The sequence below is a fragment of the Passer montanus genome, unplaced genomic scaffold (genome assembly GCF_014805655.1).
Source record: "Passer montanus isolate IOZ18808 unplaced genomic scaffold, ASM1480565v1 scaffold45, whole genome shotgun sequence".
Taxonomy (NCBI): Eukaryota; Metazoa; Chordata; class Aves; order Passeriformes; family Passeridae; genus Passer; species Passer montanus.
This window is the reverse complement of record NW_024369373.1, coordinates 2,121,663-2,143,278: the sequence shown is the minus strand read 5'-3', so window position 1 is coordinate 2,143,278 and position 21,616 is coordinate 2,121,663. Positions and strand designations below refer to the sequence as shown.

General features: G+C 41.5%; 2 protein-coding genes across 5 annotated transcripts in view; one reads left to right on the top strand and one right to left on the bottom strand.

The window, feature by feature from the left end:
• Nucleotides 1–4,068, top strand: part of PLCG2 (phospholipase C gamma 2) — a 55,712-nt gene extending 51,644 nt beyond the window's left edge. For 3 of the 4 annotated variants that reach the window (XM_039721392.1, XM_039721394.1, XM_039721395.1), the window contains exons 32-33: nucleotides 592–776; nucleotides 1,539–1,581. In XM_039721392.1, coding sequence (XP_039577326.1) covers nucleotides 592–776; nucleotides 1,539–1,581 — 228 coding nt within the window. Of the gene's footprint in view, nucleotides 1–591; nucleotides 777–1,538 lie in introns of all 4 variants that reach the window. The other variant, XM_039721391.1, reaches the window with a different exon arrangement.
• A 3,867-nt stretch (nucleotides 4,069–7,935) lies between these two features.
• On the bottom strand, nucleotides 7,936–11,386 carry SDR42E1 (short chain dehydrogenase/reductase family 42E, member 1). The gene is made up of 3 exons (XM_039721272.1): nucleotides 11,253–11,386; nucleotides 10,962–11,050; nucleotides 7,936–9,695 (listed from the first exon to the last, which is right to left on the bottom strand). Exons 2-3 carry the CDS (start codon nucleotides 11,027–11,029, stop codon nucleotides 8,588–8,590), a joined length of 1,176 nt encoding a protein of 391 aa, XP_039577206.1. The 5' UTR covers nucleotides 11,030–11,050; nucleotides 11,253–11,386; the 3' UTR covers nucleotides 7,936–8,587.
• Between the last annotated feature and the right edge of the window lie 10,230 nt (nucleotides 11,387–21,616).

The following is a 21,616-nucleotide window of genomic DNA, read 5'->3' as shown; positions in this document are numbered from 1 at the left end:
CAGGATCTGTCCTTCTTTCTTGGTACATCTGAGTATTTGCTGCTGTAAGGGGTCCTGTTTACCAGTCAATATTTTGACCTTTAGTCTACATTTCAATAGAAAATCCCCAGGATTGTCAGTTTGTCACATGATACACAAATATGGAAAAGCCAAAACCTAAATATTTTAAAAATGTATTTTTAATATTAATATAATCTGATAAGCCATCATGATACACTATTTTCTGTTCTTTCCTCAACAGAATAGCATGGTCTATTAGAGAAAAATATTCCAATAGAAGTGTTTAGATACACAAATTTTGCAACCTGTGCTAGAATGTCCCTGATGCCCCTGTCAGAGAGTATGGCTGGTCATACTGTGGGGCTGAGGTTTTTTGGGTTTTTTTAGTGCTTTCTAAGTTAATTTGTTTCCAGAAACATTCCAGAAGCATCTATCAAGCTAATAAATAATGTTCTGAATGAATAAAATATTCTATACAGTTACTAAAATGTGGTTAGGAAAACAAACTCATCCCCCCAAACTCTGCTGGTTCTGTGTCATTTTGGGAACGCATTTTACAAAATCACCTTGATTTCCAATATTCCTTTGAAGGAAAGTGAGGAAGAGCTTTATTCCTCCTGTCGGCAACTTCGGAAGCGCCAGGAGGAGCTGAACACCCAGCTGTTCCTCTATGACAGCCACATGAACCTGAGGAATCCCAACAGGGATGCTATTCTGAAAGAATTCAACGTCAATGAGCACAAACTACAGATTTATCAAGAGACTTGCAACCGCAGGTGGGTTGATGATCATTCTCCCTTCTCTGCAGCTCTGTCTAGACAGGATTTATGGTAAGGAAACCTCAGACATATCAAAGGGAACATCTAAAGAGTGGTGAGGGTAGGATGAGCTCATCTGGAATGAGGAAGGGCTGTAGAGAAGCCAGGCTGGGCCTCAAGCCACTAGAGGCCAGCAGAAGCTGAGGAATGTGTGCAGTGATCACAGTGACACTTGTAATCCAGTCAGGTTTTATATCCCTCTCTGCTGCTCTCTGGGAGGAAAGCCTGGGAGTATATACAGACAAATAAATAAACCTCTTCACTCTTTCTACACTATCAGAGTTATGTCCCTGGAAATGTCATGCACATATGAGATATGTGGGAACAGATACACAAACCACAAAAGATAAAACCAGTATTGAGTTGTAACAGCACAGCATTGTCAGTTCAGTGTTCAGTGCATTAGCCAGAGCTCAGGGGAAGGTTCCTTCTCCTTTGCTGCCACCTTTGGGCTGGGTGTGAGGGAGAGAGAGGGAGGCTTCATGTACCAAGAGGAAGTTTTGAGTCGATCTCAAGATTTTAAATATTTTTGCTCTTTTTTGTGTGTTCTGAAGAGCCGCGTGAATCACTTGTTTGCTCCCATTTATTGAGGGAAAAATTGCAGTGCTCATTGCTGATACATTACTTGCCACTGGTATCCGAGTACATTGAATTTGATAGACTGTTTTCCTCTGAGAAATTCCTATTAGGCTTGACTTTTTCCTTTTCTTTTCCCTTAAGATTAAAGGAGAAGAAAGTCAGTAACAGCAAATTCTACTCTTAGAGCCCATCGTTCTTTGATGTGTGCTTTATGGTGCAATTCAGGAAGAGATGAATTTATCCTGGTCATCCTACTCAGTGACGGTCTCATCAGACAGAGTGACTGGAAGAAGAGAAGGAAGAGGAAATATGGATTTCCTTTATAATTTTTCTTCTAAGAAAAACTGTTTTAATATCTAATAATTTATATTCTGTACAAAGCATACCCTCTGTGCAGGCCAGAACTTCTGTGTATTCAAGATTTTTAAAACTTGAGGATGTGTAGTTGGATGGACCTCACTTCTCATTATCAGTACCTGAAGTACAAATCATCTCCTGCGTGTGTGTACACAAGCCCAGTGTGTACACTCACAGATAAGACAATCACAACAATTTGCATGCATGGAATAAAACCACTTAAACAACCTGGTTCCTCAAGATTAACTAGCAGTGAGTTTTTAATTTATTAAATGCTGTAAAAGCACTTCTACACCAGCATTGTCACGTCATGTATGTTACAGTCCTCAAGACAGCAGATTATGCTGCTGATACTGTATAAAATATTTTGGGCAGCTATTGTTTCTTATTAAAAAATTTCTGTTACATTTTTGAGAACAAGATAGTATGTTAATTTTGTTGAAAGCAAATACCCTCTGTTACTGTAGTTGTGTTTTTCCTGTTGAACTCTCTTTAAAGGTTCAAGAAAGGAGCAATGTGTGAACCTCTATTCATAGCCCCTGTGAACTTCTGTTCACAGCCTCGAGGCACTGGAAGGAAAAGTTTTAAGATATGCAGTAAGAGATATCTGTTTGTTTGCAGAAAAGGAAGGTATTTAAAATTCTGAGAAGCGCTTACTTTTGTACAGTATCATTTCTGCAAATCCTTTCAGCTGCTAATGTGCTTAGAAATGAATTTTTAAATGAACTGTCAATTTTTAATCTTGCAATCCTACATAGACGATAGTCAAATGATAGTGTTCTGTAAATGTAGACTGTTTTCCCAAAACGTAACTAATCCAAGAATGATAGTGTGCACAAATATAGAGGTACATCCTTCTGGTGCCTTTAATCAAATCAAGAACATAAAGCTGCAGATGAGAACACTTGTTAGATTAGCAAGTGTATTTTCCTGCCAGAGCAGAGCTAAAGGCCTTTGATGGAATATTTAACAGCAGTTGTCATAATCTGTGTATGTGTTGTTCCTTTGTGCTATATTGTTACCATCAAACTCGTGGTTGTCTTATCTCTACACGGGATGAGTTTTTCTATCTGTATTCCCAATTTCAGTGTTCAAATGTGTGCAGAGGAGTTTAGTTTTCGGAGTGACTGCCTGAGGCACAAAATGCTGCTTCCACAGAGCTGTACTTCTGATCACAGAGGACTTGCAGGGATTTGGGATTCATGGCCTGATGCAGCTGCCTCAGCAATTTTCAATTTCTCTTGCTCCCCACGCTGTGAGTTCTGTTGTTTCAAGAGGCGATTAATTGATGCCATTGTGCATTCACAGATGATGGTTTGAGGAACCCCCTTGAGGTTTCAGCTGTTCTGTAAAGACAGTCTTGTCTCAGAGATGAAAGTGTTATAATAGTGTATCCCACAATGGGGTGGCTTCTGTAAATTTTTTATTATAAAGAAATTAATTACTAATCACCGAACTGAAAACCAGAGAAAAGTTAAAGGCAATTCTCTGCTTTTCATCCTCCTTCCTGAAATCTCTTCAGTACCCAGCTGTGATTGACCTGTTCAAGAATTAGATGGGTGTAAGCCCTGCTCAAACAAAGGAAAAAAAAAATCACATCAACTGTGGATTTGGGAGGTGGAGCTATAACCTAGACTGCTGTATAGAGCTGGTTTTATCTTTATTATTCATGTGTGGATTATTCCACCTGTCAGAATTCTTTTTAAGCTCAGTTCTAGAGCAGACCCTACCAAACTGTCCATTTGTCCTGGCTTCCTCCACTGGTGTGTGTATTCCTGACACAGCACAGCCACTGTGTGATGGACACAGGAGTGAGTCCCTCATGCTGCTCTTGTGCAAATATTTAAGAATTGGCTCATTTTGTAGTCCTTTGAAAAGTGCTGTGCACATTCTCCACTCATGAACAATGTCAGGGGTTATAAAAGGTATGCCATCAGTATTTATGCAGATGCATTTTGTTTTACTGTAAAATTTTTCCCCAGAATATGATGTTACACTGTGTGCAGAATGAAAATACTGCAGTGACTCTTCTGCTGACTTGCAAGTGATGGGCAAGGCTATTTTTTAACTCTTCTCTTGGTTCTTGCATTCTGTGTTTTATCTCCAAGACCTCACCTCTCAGTTCTTCCTTGGGGCAGACTCTGTAGCAACTTTATCACAGTTGCAGGTGTTTGAGTATGAAAGTAGGTTTGAATGTGTGTGCTATTTTTTTTAATCCATGAGGGAAAACATTTATAAATTTTTGAAGTTAACAATTGTTAAATTGTTATAGAAACTGTTTTAAATCACTGGAATAACTTATTTTAATAAATAATTGTTGATATCTCACATTGATGTGAATGATGCCAGGTGTTTCTTTGTTTATGCATTGCTCGTTGAATTTCATGATTTTTGCCAGTCATTTGAAGCAGCGAGTTCTTTCTGAGACATGATCTGCTGGTGTGGTATGGTGTGCTCTGTTAGAGGTTGGAAGAAGGGCATTTCTGTGTGTTTAAGATGAACTGACTTAAAGATTGTTTCAGCAGACATGGTTATCATTGCACTTCCTCTGGCTCCAAACACACGAGGCAGAAGGAAAAGGTCAAAGATCGAGTTTAACTTGTGACTCCAAACCAACCTTTTTCAGTGAGGCAGATACAAACTCCAGCTCTAGTGAGAGTCAGATTTTTATGAGCTTGAACAACAAAATCTGGGCAAGGCAAAGATTAAATTTGTGGTAATCTGGAAGAACAGTAATATTGATGTTTACAAAAAAATTTTATCAGAACACTTTCTGCCTATGAGGTTGCGCAGGGAGAACTGCTGCTGGGTGGATGCACTCTGTCTTTATGAGGTGATTTTTAAAATTGTTGGGAATCTTGGGAACAAATTTTTTCTCATCTTTTGATCAGAATTACTTGCTTATTGAACATGAATCCATATGAGGTGTCTGTAGCCTAATCTTCTAGAAGGTCATTAAATCAGCCAAACTTAGGGAGTATTGGTGTGCTTGAGTTCTGGAGTCCAAAACATTACTACATTTAGGTGTTTTGTTGCCTGTATTTTCACTTTTTTCTGCCCCAACAGATCTATATATTTCTCTGTTGAAAGCATTTTGTTAGTTTTGCAGTTCTTTAACCTCAGAGAAGGTGTGAGCTGTGTACCAGCCATTATCTTTGAATTCTCCAAACCAGCTGGAAAAATCTGAATGTGGTGTGGAAGCTGAAGTGCAGTGGTTGAGGTCTGCTTCAGTCATGTGTCAGCATTTCTAACTGCAGTCCAACTAGCTGGCTTTGTTCCAGACTGAAATTCTCTTTATAGCATGAGAAATAGAAGTTAAATATAATGAAAATTAACCTTCAGAATCAGTTCAGAGATGAATTTATCTTCTGATCCATAACAATATTTATAAACATGCTCAGCTATTAGTTTTAAAAGAATTTAAATTAAATTAAAAGAAGTTGAATTCATTGCTAGTCTACATTTTTAGCTGTTACTCCAGCAAAACAGAGCATTGTGAGCTTGACTTAAGTAAAGCACTCCTGAATTACAGTTTAATCTCAGATTCTTTACAATATGTGTAAATTATCAGCCTTCAGGACCCTTTTCTCTGAACAGCACATAGTGAATTATTAATTATTAAATTACATTAATTATTAAATAAGACACTATACTTTGGAAAGTATGTGGAAATAATTAATAAATAGAAACAAAGGGACATTTTGGTTATGTCCCCTAGGAGAAGGGCCTAGAAAAATCTGCTTTGATTAAGCATCTAAAATAAATATATTTAAATACACATGAGAAGTACAAGTTTTCATGTATATCTTGCAAATTTGTACCTTGAAATGCTGTGTCTGAGGCTAGGTAGCTGACCAAGTATTCTTAAACTATTCACTTTAAACATCAGCATCATTCTTTGTAGTGAGGCACCTATCAATTGTTCAGTAATTTTAAGACTAGGAAAAATTGAATCTGAGCTATATTTTCATTCTGCTTTTCCAATTTTTAGTTGCATTTTTGAAAATTCAGTTTCAGGAGAACGGGTAAGATGAAAATTTGAAAAGAGACAACACAACACTTGAATTAATTACCCTGGTTTACCCAGCTATTCATTCACGAGGAGTAATGATTAAAAAAAAAAAAAAAAAACCAGAAAAAAAAAAACAGGAGAAAGGAGAGAGAATTCTCATAAAATACTTCAAATAGAGCAGCTGTGGCTGTCTTTACAGGTCTGGAATTTTCAAGCCATTTTAGAGTATCTCCTTAAGCCACAGACTGCCTGTTTTCCTTTTGGGAAGAGTAAGTGTATCCTTCACCTCTGCTGTGGTCAGGACTTGTGTTTTGTTTAATAGATGGAGCTAATTGATGGGGAATTAATCAGTGCACTGATGATGGCTCTGGGGTGTGTCCCCACATTGATCCCGTGTGCTGGAGGACACTCTTGGGCCACTGGGACAAAACAATGCCTCCTGCTCTGTTATCAGACAGTTCTGGCCTTGACTCCAGGCAGATGAAAAGCTGCACGTGTTGAGCTCAGCTCCTGCAGGACTTTTGGTATCTGGGGTTTTTTTTGTACTATTTTTGTCAGGAGTGCTGCTACCTGCACGTGTTGAGCTCAGCTCCTGCAGGACTTCTGGTATCTGGGGTTTTGTTGGGCTGTTTTTGTCTTGTCAGGAACTGTTGCTGTACCTCAAAAGCTGAGCAGGGCCTGAGCCTCAGCTGGTACTGAAGTGTGGATTTAGGACTCTTGGCTTAAGGACTCTACCATAGATGATTTTCACTAACCCCACCGTTGAGATAATTATAAATAACAGTAGCTGAGGTTTGCTAAAAGATTACAAATAGCAGAGAAAAATTCCTCTGAGGCACAGGAGTTCAGTTCCCTATGTTAAAAACAATTTTTTTAGAAGACTTGGCATGAAATACCGATGCTGTTTCTGTGCAACAGGCTTGTGCAATTTCTTCTACGTTTTGGTTTTGTCTTCTGCTGGCATTAGAATTTTGTAATCTATTTCTGATAACATTGTGTCAAAGCCAGAGAACTTAAAGGGGAAAAGAACAAAGTGGTTTCCACTTGATAAAACAGAGCTGTTGGAAGGAGAGCATTGGCCCAGTGCTTTCATGAGGTCATGGATGTCTTTTTTCTGTTTTATTAAAAAGAAGATTTCTTCTTTCTGCAGATGATGTTGTATATTAATGACTCCAGGAGAGTGGCCCTTGTGCCATCAGCGCTCAGTTGGAGCCACATAAGCTCTTTATAAGAGAGTGAACACTCCTGCTACAAAAACAGCTTATTTGCTATTGGAGAGGGAAAAAAAGTGAGTTCCCTCTTGAGCTGTCCCTCAAGCTAAGTATTAAATTTAGTTTCTTTCATGGTCTACTTACTGGTAGAGGAATGAGAGAGAAAAGTCAGACTTGAAGCATAAAAATACAAAAAGTTATCAACAGTGTGGGCTGTTTTGTTTTTTTTTTTTAAGGTAAACTTATCAGGAAGAGAACTCAACAGTCAAAAAATAATGCTGTCTTCAGTCACCATGAGCTGTAAAAATCTGCATCTTCTAAGCAGGGGTGGCTGTGGATTTCTAACTTGGTTCATCTCTTTAGGTCTCTTGTTTTCTGAAAATCCTCTAACAGTGCAATGGAACTGCTCTGCTTCTTATTCTTCACTTGCCCATTTCAGCTGCAGCAGAGTTGAACAGAAGTATCTGGAAGCTACTATTAATTTAAGACCAGTGTAGCTTCAGCCATTAAAATGGAAAGACTAAAGTTTAAAGAGAAGTTTTAAATTCTTGAAGGATTCTGCTTTTATCAAGGGGTATAGAAGCTGCAATGCTGATGAATTAAGGGAAAACAACTTTGTGTTTAAAATCTGAGGTGAAGTTTCTCAGTTTATGTATTAAATTGGCAGATGGAATTGCATAGGACAGCTGTGACCTGTACTTTTAGTCTTCTAATCTTAAAATTCCACAAAATTATGAGTTTCCTTGTAGCAAGTGTTTATCTTCTTATCACAAAGCTGAAATTCTATTTAGATGGTGTCAGGTGTTAAAGAAATATTATTAAAGGCAAAGTGTTTTATAAATAGTGGAACGTGAATGCAATCACTTACCAAATGTCTTTGATGAATTATTTGTTTAACCATTCAATGATGCTGGAAAAAATCATAGGTTTATTTATGAATGCACTTCAGCTGGCTCATTCATTTTAAACAGGCATATTTTACTGTTAGAAAAAATCTACAAATCTGTGGTGCTTCAAGCACTTTGCTGTAATTTAGATTAAGCACAGTGCATTTTCCAGAAATGTCATTAGATATCAGAGTTAACTCAGGAAAAGCATACCAGAATGTATTAATGTAAAAACCTCATTTATTTATTGTCTAGAAGTTTATCAGTTAATCTTGGTTAGGCATATATACATCCAAGCTGGGAAGCAGAGCTGGGGTTTGGAATGTGATCAAAGAGTAAGTTTATTCTCCTCCAGATCACGTAACACAAACTCTTTAGGAATAAAGGGCAGGGATCAGGAGTATAATCCCATCAGGGAGGAAGAGTCAGCCTAAGGAGATTTGTTCCATTCACTGTACTGTGCTGTTGTACCTGAGAATAAAATGCTGTTTGCAGTAATGCTGAGATTCATCTTGTTAGTGATCTGATCAATTTTACTTTGAAGAGAATGAATATATAAAAAATTGCACCTTTTTACTCAGCAGTTCCGTTCCTTGAGGATAAAGCTGTTATTTACCTCAATCACACAAATACGTATTTTTAAAAAAATCTTTTATTACCTGTCCGTCAAAACCAAGAGTGAGCAGAGAACATAACTAAATTCTGTCCTCAGCATTTCATCTTTCAGAGTGAAAATGTCACTGCAGATGGAAACCAGGAGACCAGCACAGCAACCAGCAGCACAAGCAGTCCTCCATCCCTAACCAGGTGCATCAGGCTGTAATTTCTTGGCTTTGGTCCACATCCCTGGGATCTAAACCACTCCACCACTTCATCCAGGCTGTACTGCTGGGGCTCATAGCCCAGCTCCCTCCTGGCCTTCTCCATGCTGAAATAATGTGTGACACCAGTTTTGTAAACCTCTGTGCGAGTGAGGAGGGGCTGGAAGTTATAAATGTGCCCCACAAGAAAATGAACTATTTCAGTGAGGAATGCAAAAAAATAGACCAGGGAGAGGGGAAGGCGCCACGTTGGGAATTTGTAACCCAAACCTTCCACTAGCGGTCGGAAAAATTCAAAGTTATTTACAGGCCTGCCATCAGAAATAAAATAGGCCTGGCCTGCAGCAATGTGCTGCTTGCCGGCTCTGAGGGCCTCGGAGGCAAGGACATGAGCCTGGACCAGGTTGTCCACGTGCACAAACTCTACCAGACTCAGCGGGTCTCCGTACACGAATTTAAACAGTCCCCTTTCAATGTAGCTGACTATTCTTGGCAGGTGTCTCTGCTCCCCAGGCCCGTAGATCCCTGCTGGCCGGAGAGCACAGGTCCTCAGGACACCTCTCCCATTTCCCAGCTCGGCACCGTTTGCCTCCAGCACCTTCATTTCAGCTAAAGATTTCGTTCGGGAGTAGTGATCAGGGTGAAGGTGCAGAGGCAGATAAGGCAGAGACTCGTCCCCGTTTTCTATAACCTGGCCTCCAAATATCACGTTGTAGGTACTTGTGTAAACCAGGCTTGGCACTCCCCTGCTCTTGCAGGCCTGGATGACATTTTCTGTTCCTTGCACGTTAACATCTTCTATAAGTTTTCGGTTCAGCTGCTCCCTGCCGGACATTCCATAGGAAGCGATATGGAATACACAGATTACATCTCTGAGAGCTTCTTCCACTTGAGACAGGCAGCAGATATCCCCCTGCATGAACTTCATTCCCTCTGGCACGGCTTGAAGTGGCTTCACCACATCAAAGAGGATCACATCGACTCCCTTCTGATATATGGCACAACCTAAACTGAAGCATGACAGAAACCATACGTTAGGATACAGCACCATGGTGCATGAAACATCTCACCTGGAAGGGAGAGGAGACTATTAACTGTTTTTATGCTGATTATTCTTGTGGTGGGAGTCTTTTAAATGCTCAGCCCCCCACGATAGGGAGGATTCAGCTGTGATAGTTTAGGTACTGAACTGATTTCTCACATTCCATCAATACTTGGAGAAAAAAAGAAAAAAGAGGCAGAACTGCTGTAAATGAAAATTCTGAAAAGAAATAACTGAAGTTCCGTCCCCTTCAGATCAGCAACAGCAATTTTCAGATGTGCAACTATTGCCAGATATTTTTTTTAAAAAAAGGTTTACTTGTTTTATCTTACTGCTTTTGTGCCATCCCAGTTCTGGCAAAACAACAGGCTGATCTTCGCCATTGTTTGAAATTTATGGAGGAGTGGGAGAGATGCTTCTAAGCTGCTATGAATGCTTTGCTACACGTCTACATTTTACTCCAAGTCAAAGGTATTGACACAAACTCTGGTGTTTCTCTTCCCCTTTCCTACATTTTTGTATGTCTGTTGTGCTTTAAGGGCATGAGAGCAGAGGGAAAAGCCAAGCAGAAGTCAGTTAGGCATCTCCTGAGATTTTTTTTCCTTCCCCTGACTTGAAATTTACTTTATTTTCTGGTCCTGACTGTGATCTCTCTCCCCTCTGTGAGCAGTTATTGTCTAGGGCTCAAAATAGGATTTTTTCTTTACATGGCCTGCAGAGCCAGCTACAGCAAGGGAAAATGGATTTCACTGAAGTCCATTTCAAACGGAAATGTGCACCTTATTAACAACCCTAATCCTAAACCACCACTGTTCATGAAAATAATATATTATTGAGAGTTCAGCTGGAGTTGTTAACCTATAGAGCTAAGCACACATATAACTATTTGCAGGTCAAAAGAAAAATGTGTGTACAAGTGTAGGCTTGTCCTTCAGAGCAGGCTGACGATGGTGATCCACCCCTCTACAGAGGTGAGCACACAGGTAAATGTCTGCCAGGAGCTGCTGCCTGACACTTGGAAACGGGATAACAGCGTTAGAGAGGCTGTAGCCTCTGGAATCAGAGAAAATGAGGTGGGTTTAAAACTGAGACCCCGAATGAACCAGAAGATGGGAACACCTGGATCAGGTGTCTCAGGCCCACAGGTCTCCCTTCTACAGCTGGATTTTGCTGCCTCCCCAGCAGCAACCTCTTACATTTATTCCGGTATGTAATAACTATTTAATGCACTAACCGGAAGCCAAAATAACCCCCTCCTCCAGTAATGAGGACTCTTTCCTTGGCAGCGTTTCCTTCTTCCATCCTCTGTGTGCTGGAACTGACCTACAAAACACAGCAAACACACCCATTAAAGCCAGTCCGCGTTTCCCGGCCTTATTCACTGCTCTCGCTTCAATTCCGGCCCTTCGCTTGCCCAGCCGCCGGGGAGCAGGAGGCGACTCAGGGCCGGGATGGCTCCACAGGGAAGCTGTTCCCGGAGGAGGGAGCGCTGTGATGGGGCCGTGCCACCCCGGGTCCCCCGTACCTGCGGCGCTGCCGTCCCGGCCCGTCCGTGCCCGTCCCTGCCGATTCCCGGGGCGGCGCCGATCCCGGGAAATGGAGCCGGGCGGGGCGGGGGCCGGCCGAGATGGCGGCGGGGAGCTCGGCCTGTGCTGCCTGGCCTGTGGTGCCTGGCCTGTGCTGCCTGGCCTGTGGTGCCCTGGCTGTGCTGGCCTGGCCAGCCGTGCTCCTGTGGATTTCTGTGCCGGGCCGGTGATGCTGCTGCTGCCCTCCCCTCTCAGCCTGAGGCGCTCTGGGATGGCGGCTCGGTGCTGAAATCAGAGCCTGTCCCGGCCCGCTGTTTGTACCGCAACCCGCGGGAGCGAAACGGGTCGGGGCAGCCCCCGGGATCGATCGGGGCTGGAGCAGCTGTGGGAGAAGAGCTCGGGGTGTTTTGGCTGGGAGCTGGACATGCTCTGGCCACGAATCCCTGGGCTGATCCCCCCCATTTCCCAGCCCTGATCCCCCCGTGCCCCGGGCTGATCCCCCCGTGTGGGCAGCAGGGAACGGGGGGATTCTGCCCCTCTGCCCCGCTCAGGTGAGACCCCTCCTGCAGAGTTCCCTCCAGCTGGGAGAACTGGGATTGTTCATCCTGGAAAAGAGAAGGCTCCAGGGTGACCTAATTGTGGTCTTTCAGTAGCTGAAGGGAGCTCAGAGGAAGGATGGGGCAAGACTGTTTGTAATATATGGAATGACAGGACAAGGAGGAATGGCTTCACACTGAAAGAGTAGGGTTAGATCAGATGTTAGGAAGAAATTCTTCCCTCTGAGGGTGGTGAGGCCCTGGCACAGGTTGCCCAGAGAAGCTGTGGCTGCCCCATCCCTGGCCTTGGAGCAGCCTGGTCCAGTGGAAGGTGTCCCTGCCCATGGCAGGGGTCTGGGACTACATGATCCTCAAGGTCCCTTCCAACCCAAACCACCCTGTGATTCCCTCAGGGGGTGCCTGCAAGTGTCATCCCAGGGGGTGAGGCTCTGCAGAGGTCTGGGACACTTAAGAGGGGCTGAGGAGCCCTTGACTCTGGGTAATTTGGGTGGACATGGGAGTTTCTGGACTTGCTGCTGAGCATTTCTTCATGGGAAGGATTGTCAAGCATTGGAATGGGCCACCCAGGGAAGTGCTGGAGTTACCAACCTGGAGGTGTTCCAGAAATCACTGGACATGCCAGTGCTGTGGTTTAGGTGGTGTTAGTTCAAAAGCTGGACTTGATGATCCTGGAGGTCTTTTCCAGCCTTAGTGAGTCTCTGATTCCCTGGTGCTGTGAGGTACCACACTGAATGTCCCACCACATCTGGGGGAGCTGTGCCCTCAGCATCTCCCTGGATCAAAGTGGCTGTCCCACCCCCTGCTGGTTTATCATGTGCCTGAGCTATGGAGCACACTCACAGCAGTCTGCTGTGCCCTGTGCAGAGGTTGAGATGTTTTTGGCAGTGGGGAGACCCTGCCCAGCACTGCCTGGCTGCAGCAGAACTGCTCCTGAGTTCACGTCAGCAGTCCCAGCTGTCTGTGAGAGAGAGCTGTAATAGGAAAACAATGAAGACTTACGATCAAAGTCTGGCTTGTGGTGTATTCCATTTTTCATTGGCAGAACTGAGCCACTTGGGGAATGCTGGAGAGTGGATTCAGTGTCAAAGCTACTTAAAACTCTGCAAAACTCCTTTCTGTTTTGCAAAACCTTGACAGAAGTAGATGCAGTAGGCTCTGTTGTATTTTTGATGGATGGCTGGCAAGAGTTAGAACTAAGCAGATTCTAAGAATTCTGCAAGTACTAAAGATTTTTTTTTCTTTAGCAATGATTTCTTGCTGGTGAACCTCTGGGACTCTTAAATAGAAATTTCAAGAAGGAGCTGGTGCTGTACCTGGTTATACAGAGCTGCTGCACCTGGGGGGATGTGCAGAGTGTCTGGTGTGGAGGGCATCCCTCAGTCATAGCTGATTGCCCTGTCTCCTGTCTATAGCAGGAGAGTGGGTTTGAAACAGCCTTGAGGCATCCCCTAAGATACCATCCAGACATATAATCAATGGCGTGCTCACAGAGGTGTAAGAATTCTAGCTCACAAGCAGAAAAATCCCTTACATATTCCTGAATACTAAATATAAGGATTCTGTATGGCTGCATGTGCCTTCAGGATTTATGCATAATCTTGATGAAGATTTTGAGACTATTTTCCCAAGTGTTAATCACCTGCAAAGTCCAAAAGAGTCCTGAACTTTCCCTGAGATCTGTGGACACAAAGTTTTTTTTACCTTTGAGGAGTCTTACTGAGATTAGGGCATTTGGTGGCTCTCTTTTGATCAAAGAAATTGTGTTTGAATAGAATATTGAAAGATCACAGAATATCTGAGGCTGGAAGAATATTGCCCTGCTGAACCCCTGCACAAAGCAGGTCCATCCAGAGGGGTTCCATGGGTTTGTGTTGGCATTGAATATCTCTGAGGATGGAAACTCCATGTTCAGCCACTTTCTCCTCATAACTCCCAGAGCTTGGTGCTCTCTGAGCAGTGACCTCGCCCTCCGTGTTGTGTGAGTCAATCCCTCTGTTTGAACAGGCAGCTGTTAGCCTCAGGATGACGTCTGTCTGTCCCCTGGACTTTGTGCTGTGTCCATCCAGGACAATTTGCAGGACTGAGACCCCTCTCTGTACTTTTTGCTTTCTCTTGCTCTCTGCCTGGTGTGTCATCTACAGAAAGTGAACTGTGACAGGTTATCTCAGAATTATGGATATTGTGACTATAATAAGGCTGTGGTTTAGATACTATAAAAATGTTGCTCTTAAGCCACTATCAGTTTTATTTCTCATTATAGTGAGCTGTCCTTTTTTGGCTTCAGAGACTAGTGAGGAAGATTCATTCCTTCAGAACAGTGACATCTGTGAAAGCTGTGGGTAAATATTGTCCTCCTTTGACATTGACAGATGTGTTAAGACTTGACACTCTCAGATCTCAGTTTTGCACAACCCATTTATTACTGGTTTTTCATTTCCTGTGAGACTCTGCTTTTCCTAAGGTTTTATGGACTTTCTGAATGTATCATAAGTTCTGTTTTGCCATCAAATGAATGGATTTCCAGTTTTATTTTATACATAATAGAGTGTAGGCCTGAGATTATGTCCTTCTTTAAAAAAAACATGTAAACCCTACTTTTCTCCTTAAAGATCCAGGCTTTTGGAGCATGCCTTGCACATATCTCAGCATGCAGGGAATGAGACCACTTGAAGAGATTGCATTGATACCTTGAATTGCACGTTAGGGCAAAATGTGTCAGGATAGAAGGATTTGCAGTGTAACTGGGAATTATCTGCAGTGAACCTGAAATGGGCTGCAAAGGAATCCTTAAATCAGCTAAATAAGCAGCTGCTGTAAACAGTGCAAGTTAGAAAGAATAAGCAATGATATAATTGATTATTCTTTCAGAGTATGTTAGTTCATATGGTTCCCTTTGCAATTTAAAATACTTAGCTAGTAAAATTATTTTGGTCATCAAAATAGAAAGCATGCCAGCAGTACTATTTCAGGAAGCAGGGCAATATTTCATTTGGGGAAATAAACAAATAAACCTTAGCTTACTGTTTTCTTACTATTTGATTGATTTCTTGTAGGCATTACTTAATTGTGGTTTGTTTTTTTTTTTAATTGAACAATGCCATGAGAGAAGAGAACAAGATTTAAAACTAGGTAGAATCAACCATATTTATGGCCTTATTAAAACATATAAAACCAGTTGGTTAAAATAGTACTGAAGAGGTGAAAACAGAACATACATTGTGAGGGAAATTAAAATTGTAATATTCAAAATTAGAATCCAACATTCAATCTAGATGAGACTGGAATATGTTTCAAGGGGGGAATGTTATGGATAAAAATGCTAGTCTGGATTTTCATCTTGGCTCTGGCAGAGGTTTCCTTAGTGACCTTCAGAGCATTGATTTGTGTTCTCTGACAAAGGTGTCATTGAACTCTCTCTGCCTGAGGTTATAGTTGTGCTGGTTTCATTTGTGTTTCTCATGCTCAGATGGGAGCTGCTGTAAAAATAAACCAGGAAATCAGATTTGTGGAGCTTAAAGAGCTCAGAGAAGTGTGCAAGTTACACCCTTTGAAAACGTTAGCACCAGCTTAGGGCAGCTGTTGACTGTACAGTGTTGCTTCTGGAAGTGTCACATCTGGTGATGTGGAGATGACCATCCAAAGAGCTTCTAGTTGCTTTTTCCTCTGAGTTCCAGTAATGCAAAAACTTAACCTATTTTTTCCACACTGAGAAAGGAAAAGGATTTCAGTATTTATTGTATTTACTGCTTAGTGAATGCCATTCACTGAATTGTTCATCCAAGCAGTTGCTTTGTATAATTTTCCTAATCTAATTCTGCTGTGCTCTCTCGCTTTAGGAGATATGACTTTATAAACATTTTAGTTCTGACTAGAAGGAGGTGCAGGGAGTAGTGAATTCCTTATCAAAATGGAAAGTAGCCTCTACTCGACAGCCTTGGAAAGGATCAGACTGTTTGCAGAGTATTTTTTTTTATTTTGAGGTCCTTGGATGAAGGAAGATTTTTATGTTTGTTATGTAATTCTTTCTGTACTGTCAAAAAATAAACCTCCATTTTATTAGAGTTTTGGGATCATCTTGAGTGTGGGTGTTGATTTTGGGGTGAATGTTAACCTGTAGCTAACAAGTTCCTTTCCATGCATGTCCAGAAGCAAGATCCAGTGAAGAACCCATGGAGGGAGGGGGATGTGGTGCTGTCCCTGCTCACAGGGTTCTGTCCCTGCTCATTTGCTCGAGGCAGCTCTGCTCAAGGCTGTGTAGGAGGGAACCTTCCACCTCCCCCTTCCCCTGGGAGTGTGGGTCTAGGAGGGTGCAGTCAGCTTTCAGAAGGGACAAACTGCTCAAACTTCATCTGTTTCACCCCAAAAGAACAGGCTGGGCAGCTGCCAAGTCAAACCAACTACTTTAAGTGTCTGCATGGTTCCTTCTGCAGTTCCATACTCAGATAACACCCGTGTCCTAGGAGAGGGAGCTGTTGTGGCACTGCTGGAGCACTGACAGCATTAATGTCACTGTTGAATTTGATGTAGGGCTTAGTTCCAGTGAGGTGTTTCACACAGCACATGTGCCCTGTGTGGTGTAAACAACAGGCTGGCACAGAGCAGCCTTCCTTCACAGGGCACAACAATTTAGGCTCAGTAGTCATGCACTGGCTAACTTGGATTTTCTGGGTGGGTTGCACTGTGGTCATCCTCACTGAGCTAGTTATGAAAAAATCATTACTGTAAAAGACGCTGAAAATGCTTTGAATTCTCTTGGTGAAGATTCTTAGGGAGCAAGCTTGATTCTGAGGTGTGCATTCAGCAGTAGGAAGTGATGCATACATTCTGTAGAGCCATCAGAAATTAACTTATTTTCCATTCTGTAATGCTTCAAAAAATGTAGATGATCCCATTTCCAAAAGTAGCAGTTATTTATCCTAAAGGGAAGGGAAGAAAGTTTGCATATATTGGGATAAGTGAACGGTTGAGCACAGGACTGTGTTCTCCCTTTTTACTTTGATGACAAGTTGCTGTTTGTGATCTCTGTGTCTCTTTGTGTACCCTGCAGGGCACATCAATAACCCAGTTCTTAGAATGAGTATATATTAATCTTCATAACCTCCATGGAGCTGAACAGAGTCTGCGGGGACTCACCCACTGCTGAGCACTTCAGTCCAGGTGTCTGAAGTCAGTGTTTGCTCCTGTGATATTGATCTTAAGCTCTCTTAAGCCTCATGTGTTTTTTTAAGTGGTAATTTGACCTGATGTGTTACCTGATGTTCTGAGGTGTTGATATCTGTTTGCATAACATGTTGCACTAATATTAGTCCTTAGCAGTACAAGGTGATTCTCTGTAATTGCAGCACCTTGGAAGTAAAAGCCAAATTTTAGCTCATCCTGTACCCTCCTTAATAATTTCAATATTGCACACAGGACTGCAGGGGCTCAAGGGTTGAGCCTCTTTGTACCTGAAAGGACTATATACTGTAAAAGTTAGTATGTTAAGAAATGTCTTATGGAAAGACTAGTAAAACATTATTCCAAATACTCTCACAGATGTTTTTGCTCTCAGAGCAGGGGAGGACAGGTTTTGGAATGCTGAATGTCTTTGATTCTGTTACTTAAAGCAAGTCTTCTATATTCTCAATAGGAGGCAGTTTCAGAAGGTAATTATACACTTACATTCCAGTAATTGTCTGATTCAGTTTCAGGTGTGATTGATGTGCATCCAGATGCCCTTATTTACCACAGTAATAACAAGGAAAGGCTTCTTGTTGAAGTGATTTATAATTTAATTCAGCTATCCATGGCTTTTCAGAAATCTTACCCTCCAGCAAAAGCAAGATGAGGTTGGTCTGTTATGAATCGTTGACACTAATAATTGAACACCCAGTTGATGGTACTACTTTGATCTTTTGGAAGGATCTAAGGCATCTTTCAGCTTCACAGGCAGCTAATCATGTGCTGTAGATACCATATGTGGAACCAACTCAAGGCAAAATGTGTTCATTAAACCAAATCTTGTACTGTGCTAATTTTCTGTGTGTGTGTAGGAAGTCTGCAGACACTGGTGGTGAGGATGAGATGTGTCAGCAAGAACACAGGCCCTGAATTTGTTGTAGCATTTCTGTGGGTTTCTCAGTGGAAAATGCACTTGATGAGAGGGAAAGGAAGTGTATTTGCTGAAGAAATGTTTTCTGTCTTCACACTCCTGGTGCTTTCATATTCCTGGTTCTGTGTTCAAGGTCTAGGCAGTGGTCTCTCATTTTCAGGCACTTAGAGCTGCATGAAATCAGGACACTGGCTTAAAAAATGTTACTGCCATTTAGTTCTGTGGTGACCTTGAAAACATTCCAAAAATTACATAATTTTGCAGAGGAAAGATTAGGTAAGAGTAGGGGAAGTAGGGGGAAACAAACTCAAAAGAAGACAAAATCTCTTGCTTCAGCTGTGCTTGAGCAAGATAACCTCCATAAGACTTCCTTAATGGCATCTTGGTGTTTGCAGGAGCACCACACTCTTGTATCTTTGATACTGATTTATTCTGTTCCACGAAACTAATGATTGCAGAATTCATAAGCATTTTATCATGGCCTGATGTGTGACTCTGTTCTGAGCTATTTCAAGATAAGAGTTTCTGACACAAGCCTGAGTTTTCCTTTAAAAGGGATTTGTTCAGAACCAAAAATTTTGAAGGTTCAAAGCACTTAGTCAAAACAAAATAAATCCAATAAGTCTAAAATGGGGAAAAATTACTGATGTTACAAAGATGAGATAGTTTAACATACATTTTTCTTCTGTTCAAAAGCCTTATTTGGACATGTTTTATCCTGGAATGATAACACAAAGAAGGTAGGAGCTATTCAACTGGAGGTGTGCTATAACTTACAGTAATTTACTGCCAGCTATTCTTGCTCCTAATTTTCACTCCTTGTGGCAGAAGTTGTGGGTGCAGCATCTGGTTATAACTAAATTTGATTTTTTGCATCTTTTGAAGGAGAAGCAAGATCTGAATAACGAGGGAATTGAAATATCTGATTTTTTCTTTGATTCTTATGGTAAAGCAGTTCTGAAGGAGCTTTGCATTTGAAGTGCTGCTTCAATGTCTTTCAGAGAGTATCCAGCCCACAGAAACAGAATTTGTGCCAGTGGAAAACACTGGATTAATTCCAGTCATACATCAGCTTAATTCTTCATTCATCATAGGATCATGGAAGAATCAAACATCAAACACATTATGGACAAACTGTATAAGCTGAAATGTTCTTCTAGATGACTTAGAGGAACAACATGTTCTAGTAATTTGCTTTCTTGTATAATGAAGGTTTCTCAAGTAGAATACGTAATCTACAAGTTACCAACAAAAAAAAAAAAAAAAAGCAAAGAGGGCCTGATTTAGCAGTTGTTTTTTTAACACTTTCCAAGAGAAAACATTATCTGGTGCAATTCTTTCCTCAAGTCTTTGAGTTTGCATCGCCTGAGCTCCTTTGCCCTTTTAAAAATTGCTCTGGGAAAGCATGTGGGAGCACTTTGAGTAGCCACTGAGAATCCCTTCAGTGCCATATCGTTAATGGCAAAGCCAGCAGATTTCACCATTTGTGTATCCTGTGCAATTCTGGTCCTGGCTCCTTTCCCTTCTGCCATAAATAAAGGTAATCTCTGCTAGGAACAGGCATCAACTCAAGCAGGCAGCTAATCACATTTCAACAGCATGCACATTATTAGCTTATCAGGCAGAGCCATCCCACCTCCCATCATGTTTTATCTGTTTATGAAGAAAATGCCTTCCATAATTGTAATTGAGAAACCAAAATGACTCAGAGTTTGGAGGTGTCAGTAAGAATATATTGTGCAGCCAAACTCCCTGTGTCTTGTGTGCAAATGGGTCACTCTGCCATGCCAGCAAGGGGTTTGTTCATGATGGGCTTCCCCTGGTGTCCTGAAGTTTATTAACCTGAAGAGAATTTCAAATGTGGGATGTCCCCAGTGAGAACAGGCTACAGTCATTCTTCTCATTTGGCTGGAAAATCCCTCATCATCTCTGCTACAAAAAGAAGCAGTCCAGGCAGGGCTAAACAAGGAGGCAGGGCTGCATCTCCTGTAAATTACACTTTAAAAAGGGGTCTCAGTTAACATCTGTTGCCACCAAATCCAGTTTTCCCAGATAGTCTTGCTCCAATGTTACATTATTATTGAGTTCCATAATTTAGACTTCTTCAAATGAGAATTATTAGATTATTTGGGTCACTGAATTTCTTGAACAAATTGACTGCTTGGTGCTTCTGGCCATAACAGCTGAAGTGATTATCATCACTGATATCTTGGGGCGAAGGTGCTGTATGTTACAAACTTTTAATTTACTTTCTTCCTTTATGGAATAAATAGAGAAATATCTAGTGTATAAATTATGGCTAAATTAAACATCTGTATGTGAGTACTACAGAGTATAGTTCACATGAAGTAGTTGGAGCTTGTTTTGTGCCTCATGCTGAAGGCTTCACAACAGCACTCTAAGAAAAGTTGTCAGAGTAATTTTTTCCCTTCTGGGGCCAGTGTTCTGTGGCTGCATCTGCAGCCTTTGAGTTATGAGTGTTGTATTTCAGCTGCACTCTCTGAAGTCTCTGGGTGATGGAGCTGTCCAATTTTGACTCTTTTAGTAGTTGAACTGTTCTTTTGCAGTTTACATTTGAGGTATCAAATGTAAACCTTTAACACCATTCATCCAAGTCTTCAAGATCCTTTACTGTAAATACTGATTTTATAAAAGCTTTCTGTGTTCTCTGGCATTTTAGAGATTACAAAAGGACATATTTATAGCAGCACAAACACAAGCATGTGATGGCATTCAGAAGAATGGATGAAAACAACTGTTGCCACTTCTCCCCTTTTTCATTAGAAATCTTTGTATTTCCCTCTTTATTTTTTGTCTGGCATTTACTGTAAACTTGAACTTTTACATCCATGGATAATTTGTTGAATGCATTCCTGTTTGTGCAGGTGTGTACAAGGCTGGATCGTGCTTTAGCCTCGTGAGGTTGCAGTAGCTGTTTAACATGCTCACAAAATTTCACAGAGTATAAAGTTCCAGTTTTAAAGACTTCAGTGTTACCAATTCCTGTCATCAGTCCAATGATCCTAGGGGGTCTTTTCCAACCTAAATGATTCTGTGGTTCTTAGCCCTTAAAAATACTCATTTGAGACTCAGGTTTGTACTTTTTCCATCTGTGAGGTATCTCCACTCTGACCTGTTGGTTAAATCCAGAGTTTTTCATGGTACTTCTGTTCTCAGGAGGAACACAGTGGGTGGCAGGGGCCCCCTCAGCTCCTTCCAGCTGGACTTGGAGCAAGGAAGATGTGTGAAAGGTGATAGAAGAGGGAAGAGTGCAAAGAATCCTCCCAGAATTGTGAAACTGAGGCAGTGTTCAGGACTGAACCTGTAGCAATTCTGCAGAACAGCACACTGTAGGAGCCTTGCCCGGATTAGCATCTCACTGCTGCTTTGTCCATAAATTCCAGCTCAATGTGCCTCTGCTGCAATGCAGGTACAGTTTGTGCCTCACTGAGGATCTTGGATTTGACACTTGTTTTGTTGGCAGGTTGGTTCAAGTTTGAGCAACCTGTGCCTTCAAAAGAGTAGGAAGAGCTTCACCTTCAGAATTTTAAAACTCCTGTAATTAAAAAAAAATAATTTATTTATCTTCAGTAATTGTGCTTGGATTTATCAATGCTGAAACTTTGTTTCTGGTAACAGACATTAACCAAGTGAGGATGATAACATCAGTTAAGTAGATAGAAGAGGATTATCTTGTGTGTAAGAAACACTTTGT

Coding starts and splice junctions, on each gene's coding strand:
- SDR42E1 (XM_039721272.1), bottom strand. CDS start 11,029: ATGGAAGAAGGAAACGCTGCCAAGGAAAGAGTCCTCATTACTGGAGGA. Junction 9,696..10,961: donor GGGGGTTATTTTGGCTTCCG/GTTAGTGCATTA, acceptor GTCATGCTTCAG/TTTAGGTTGTGCCATATATC.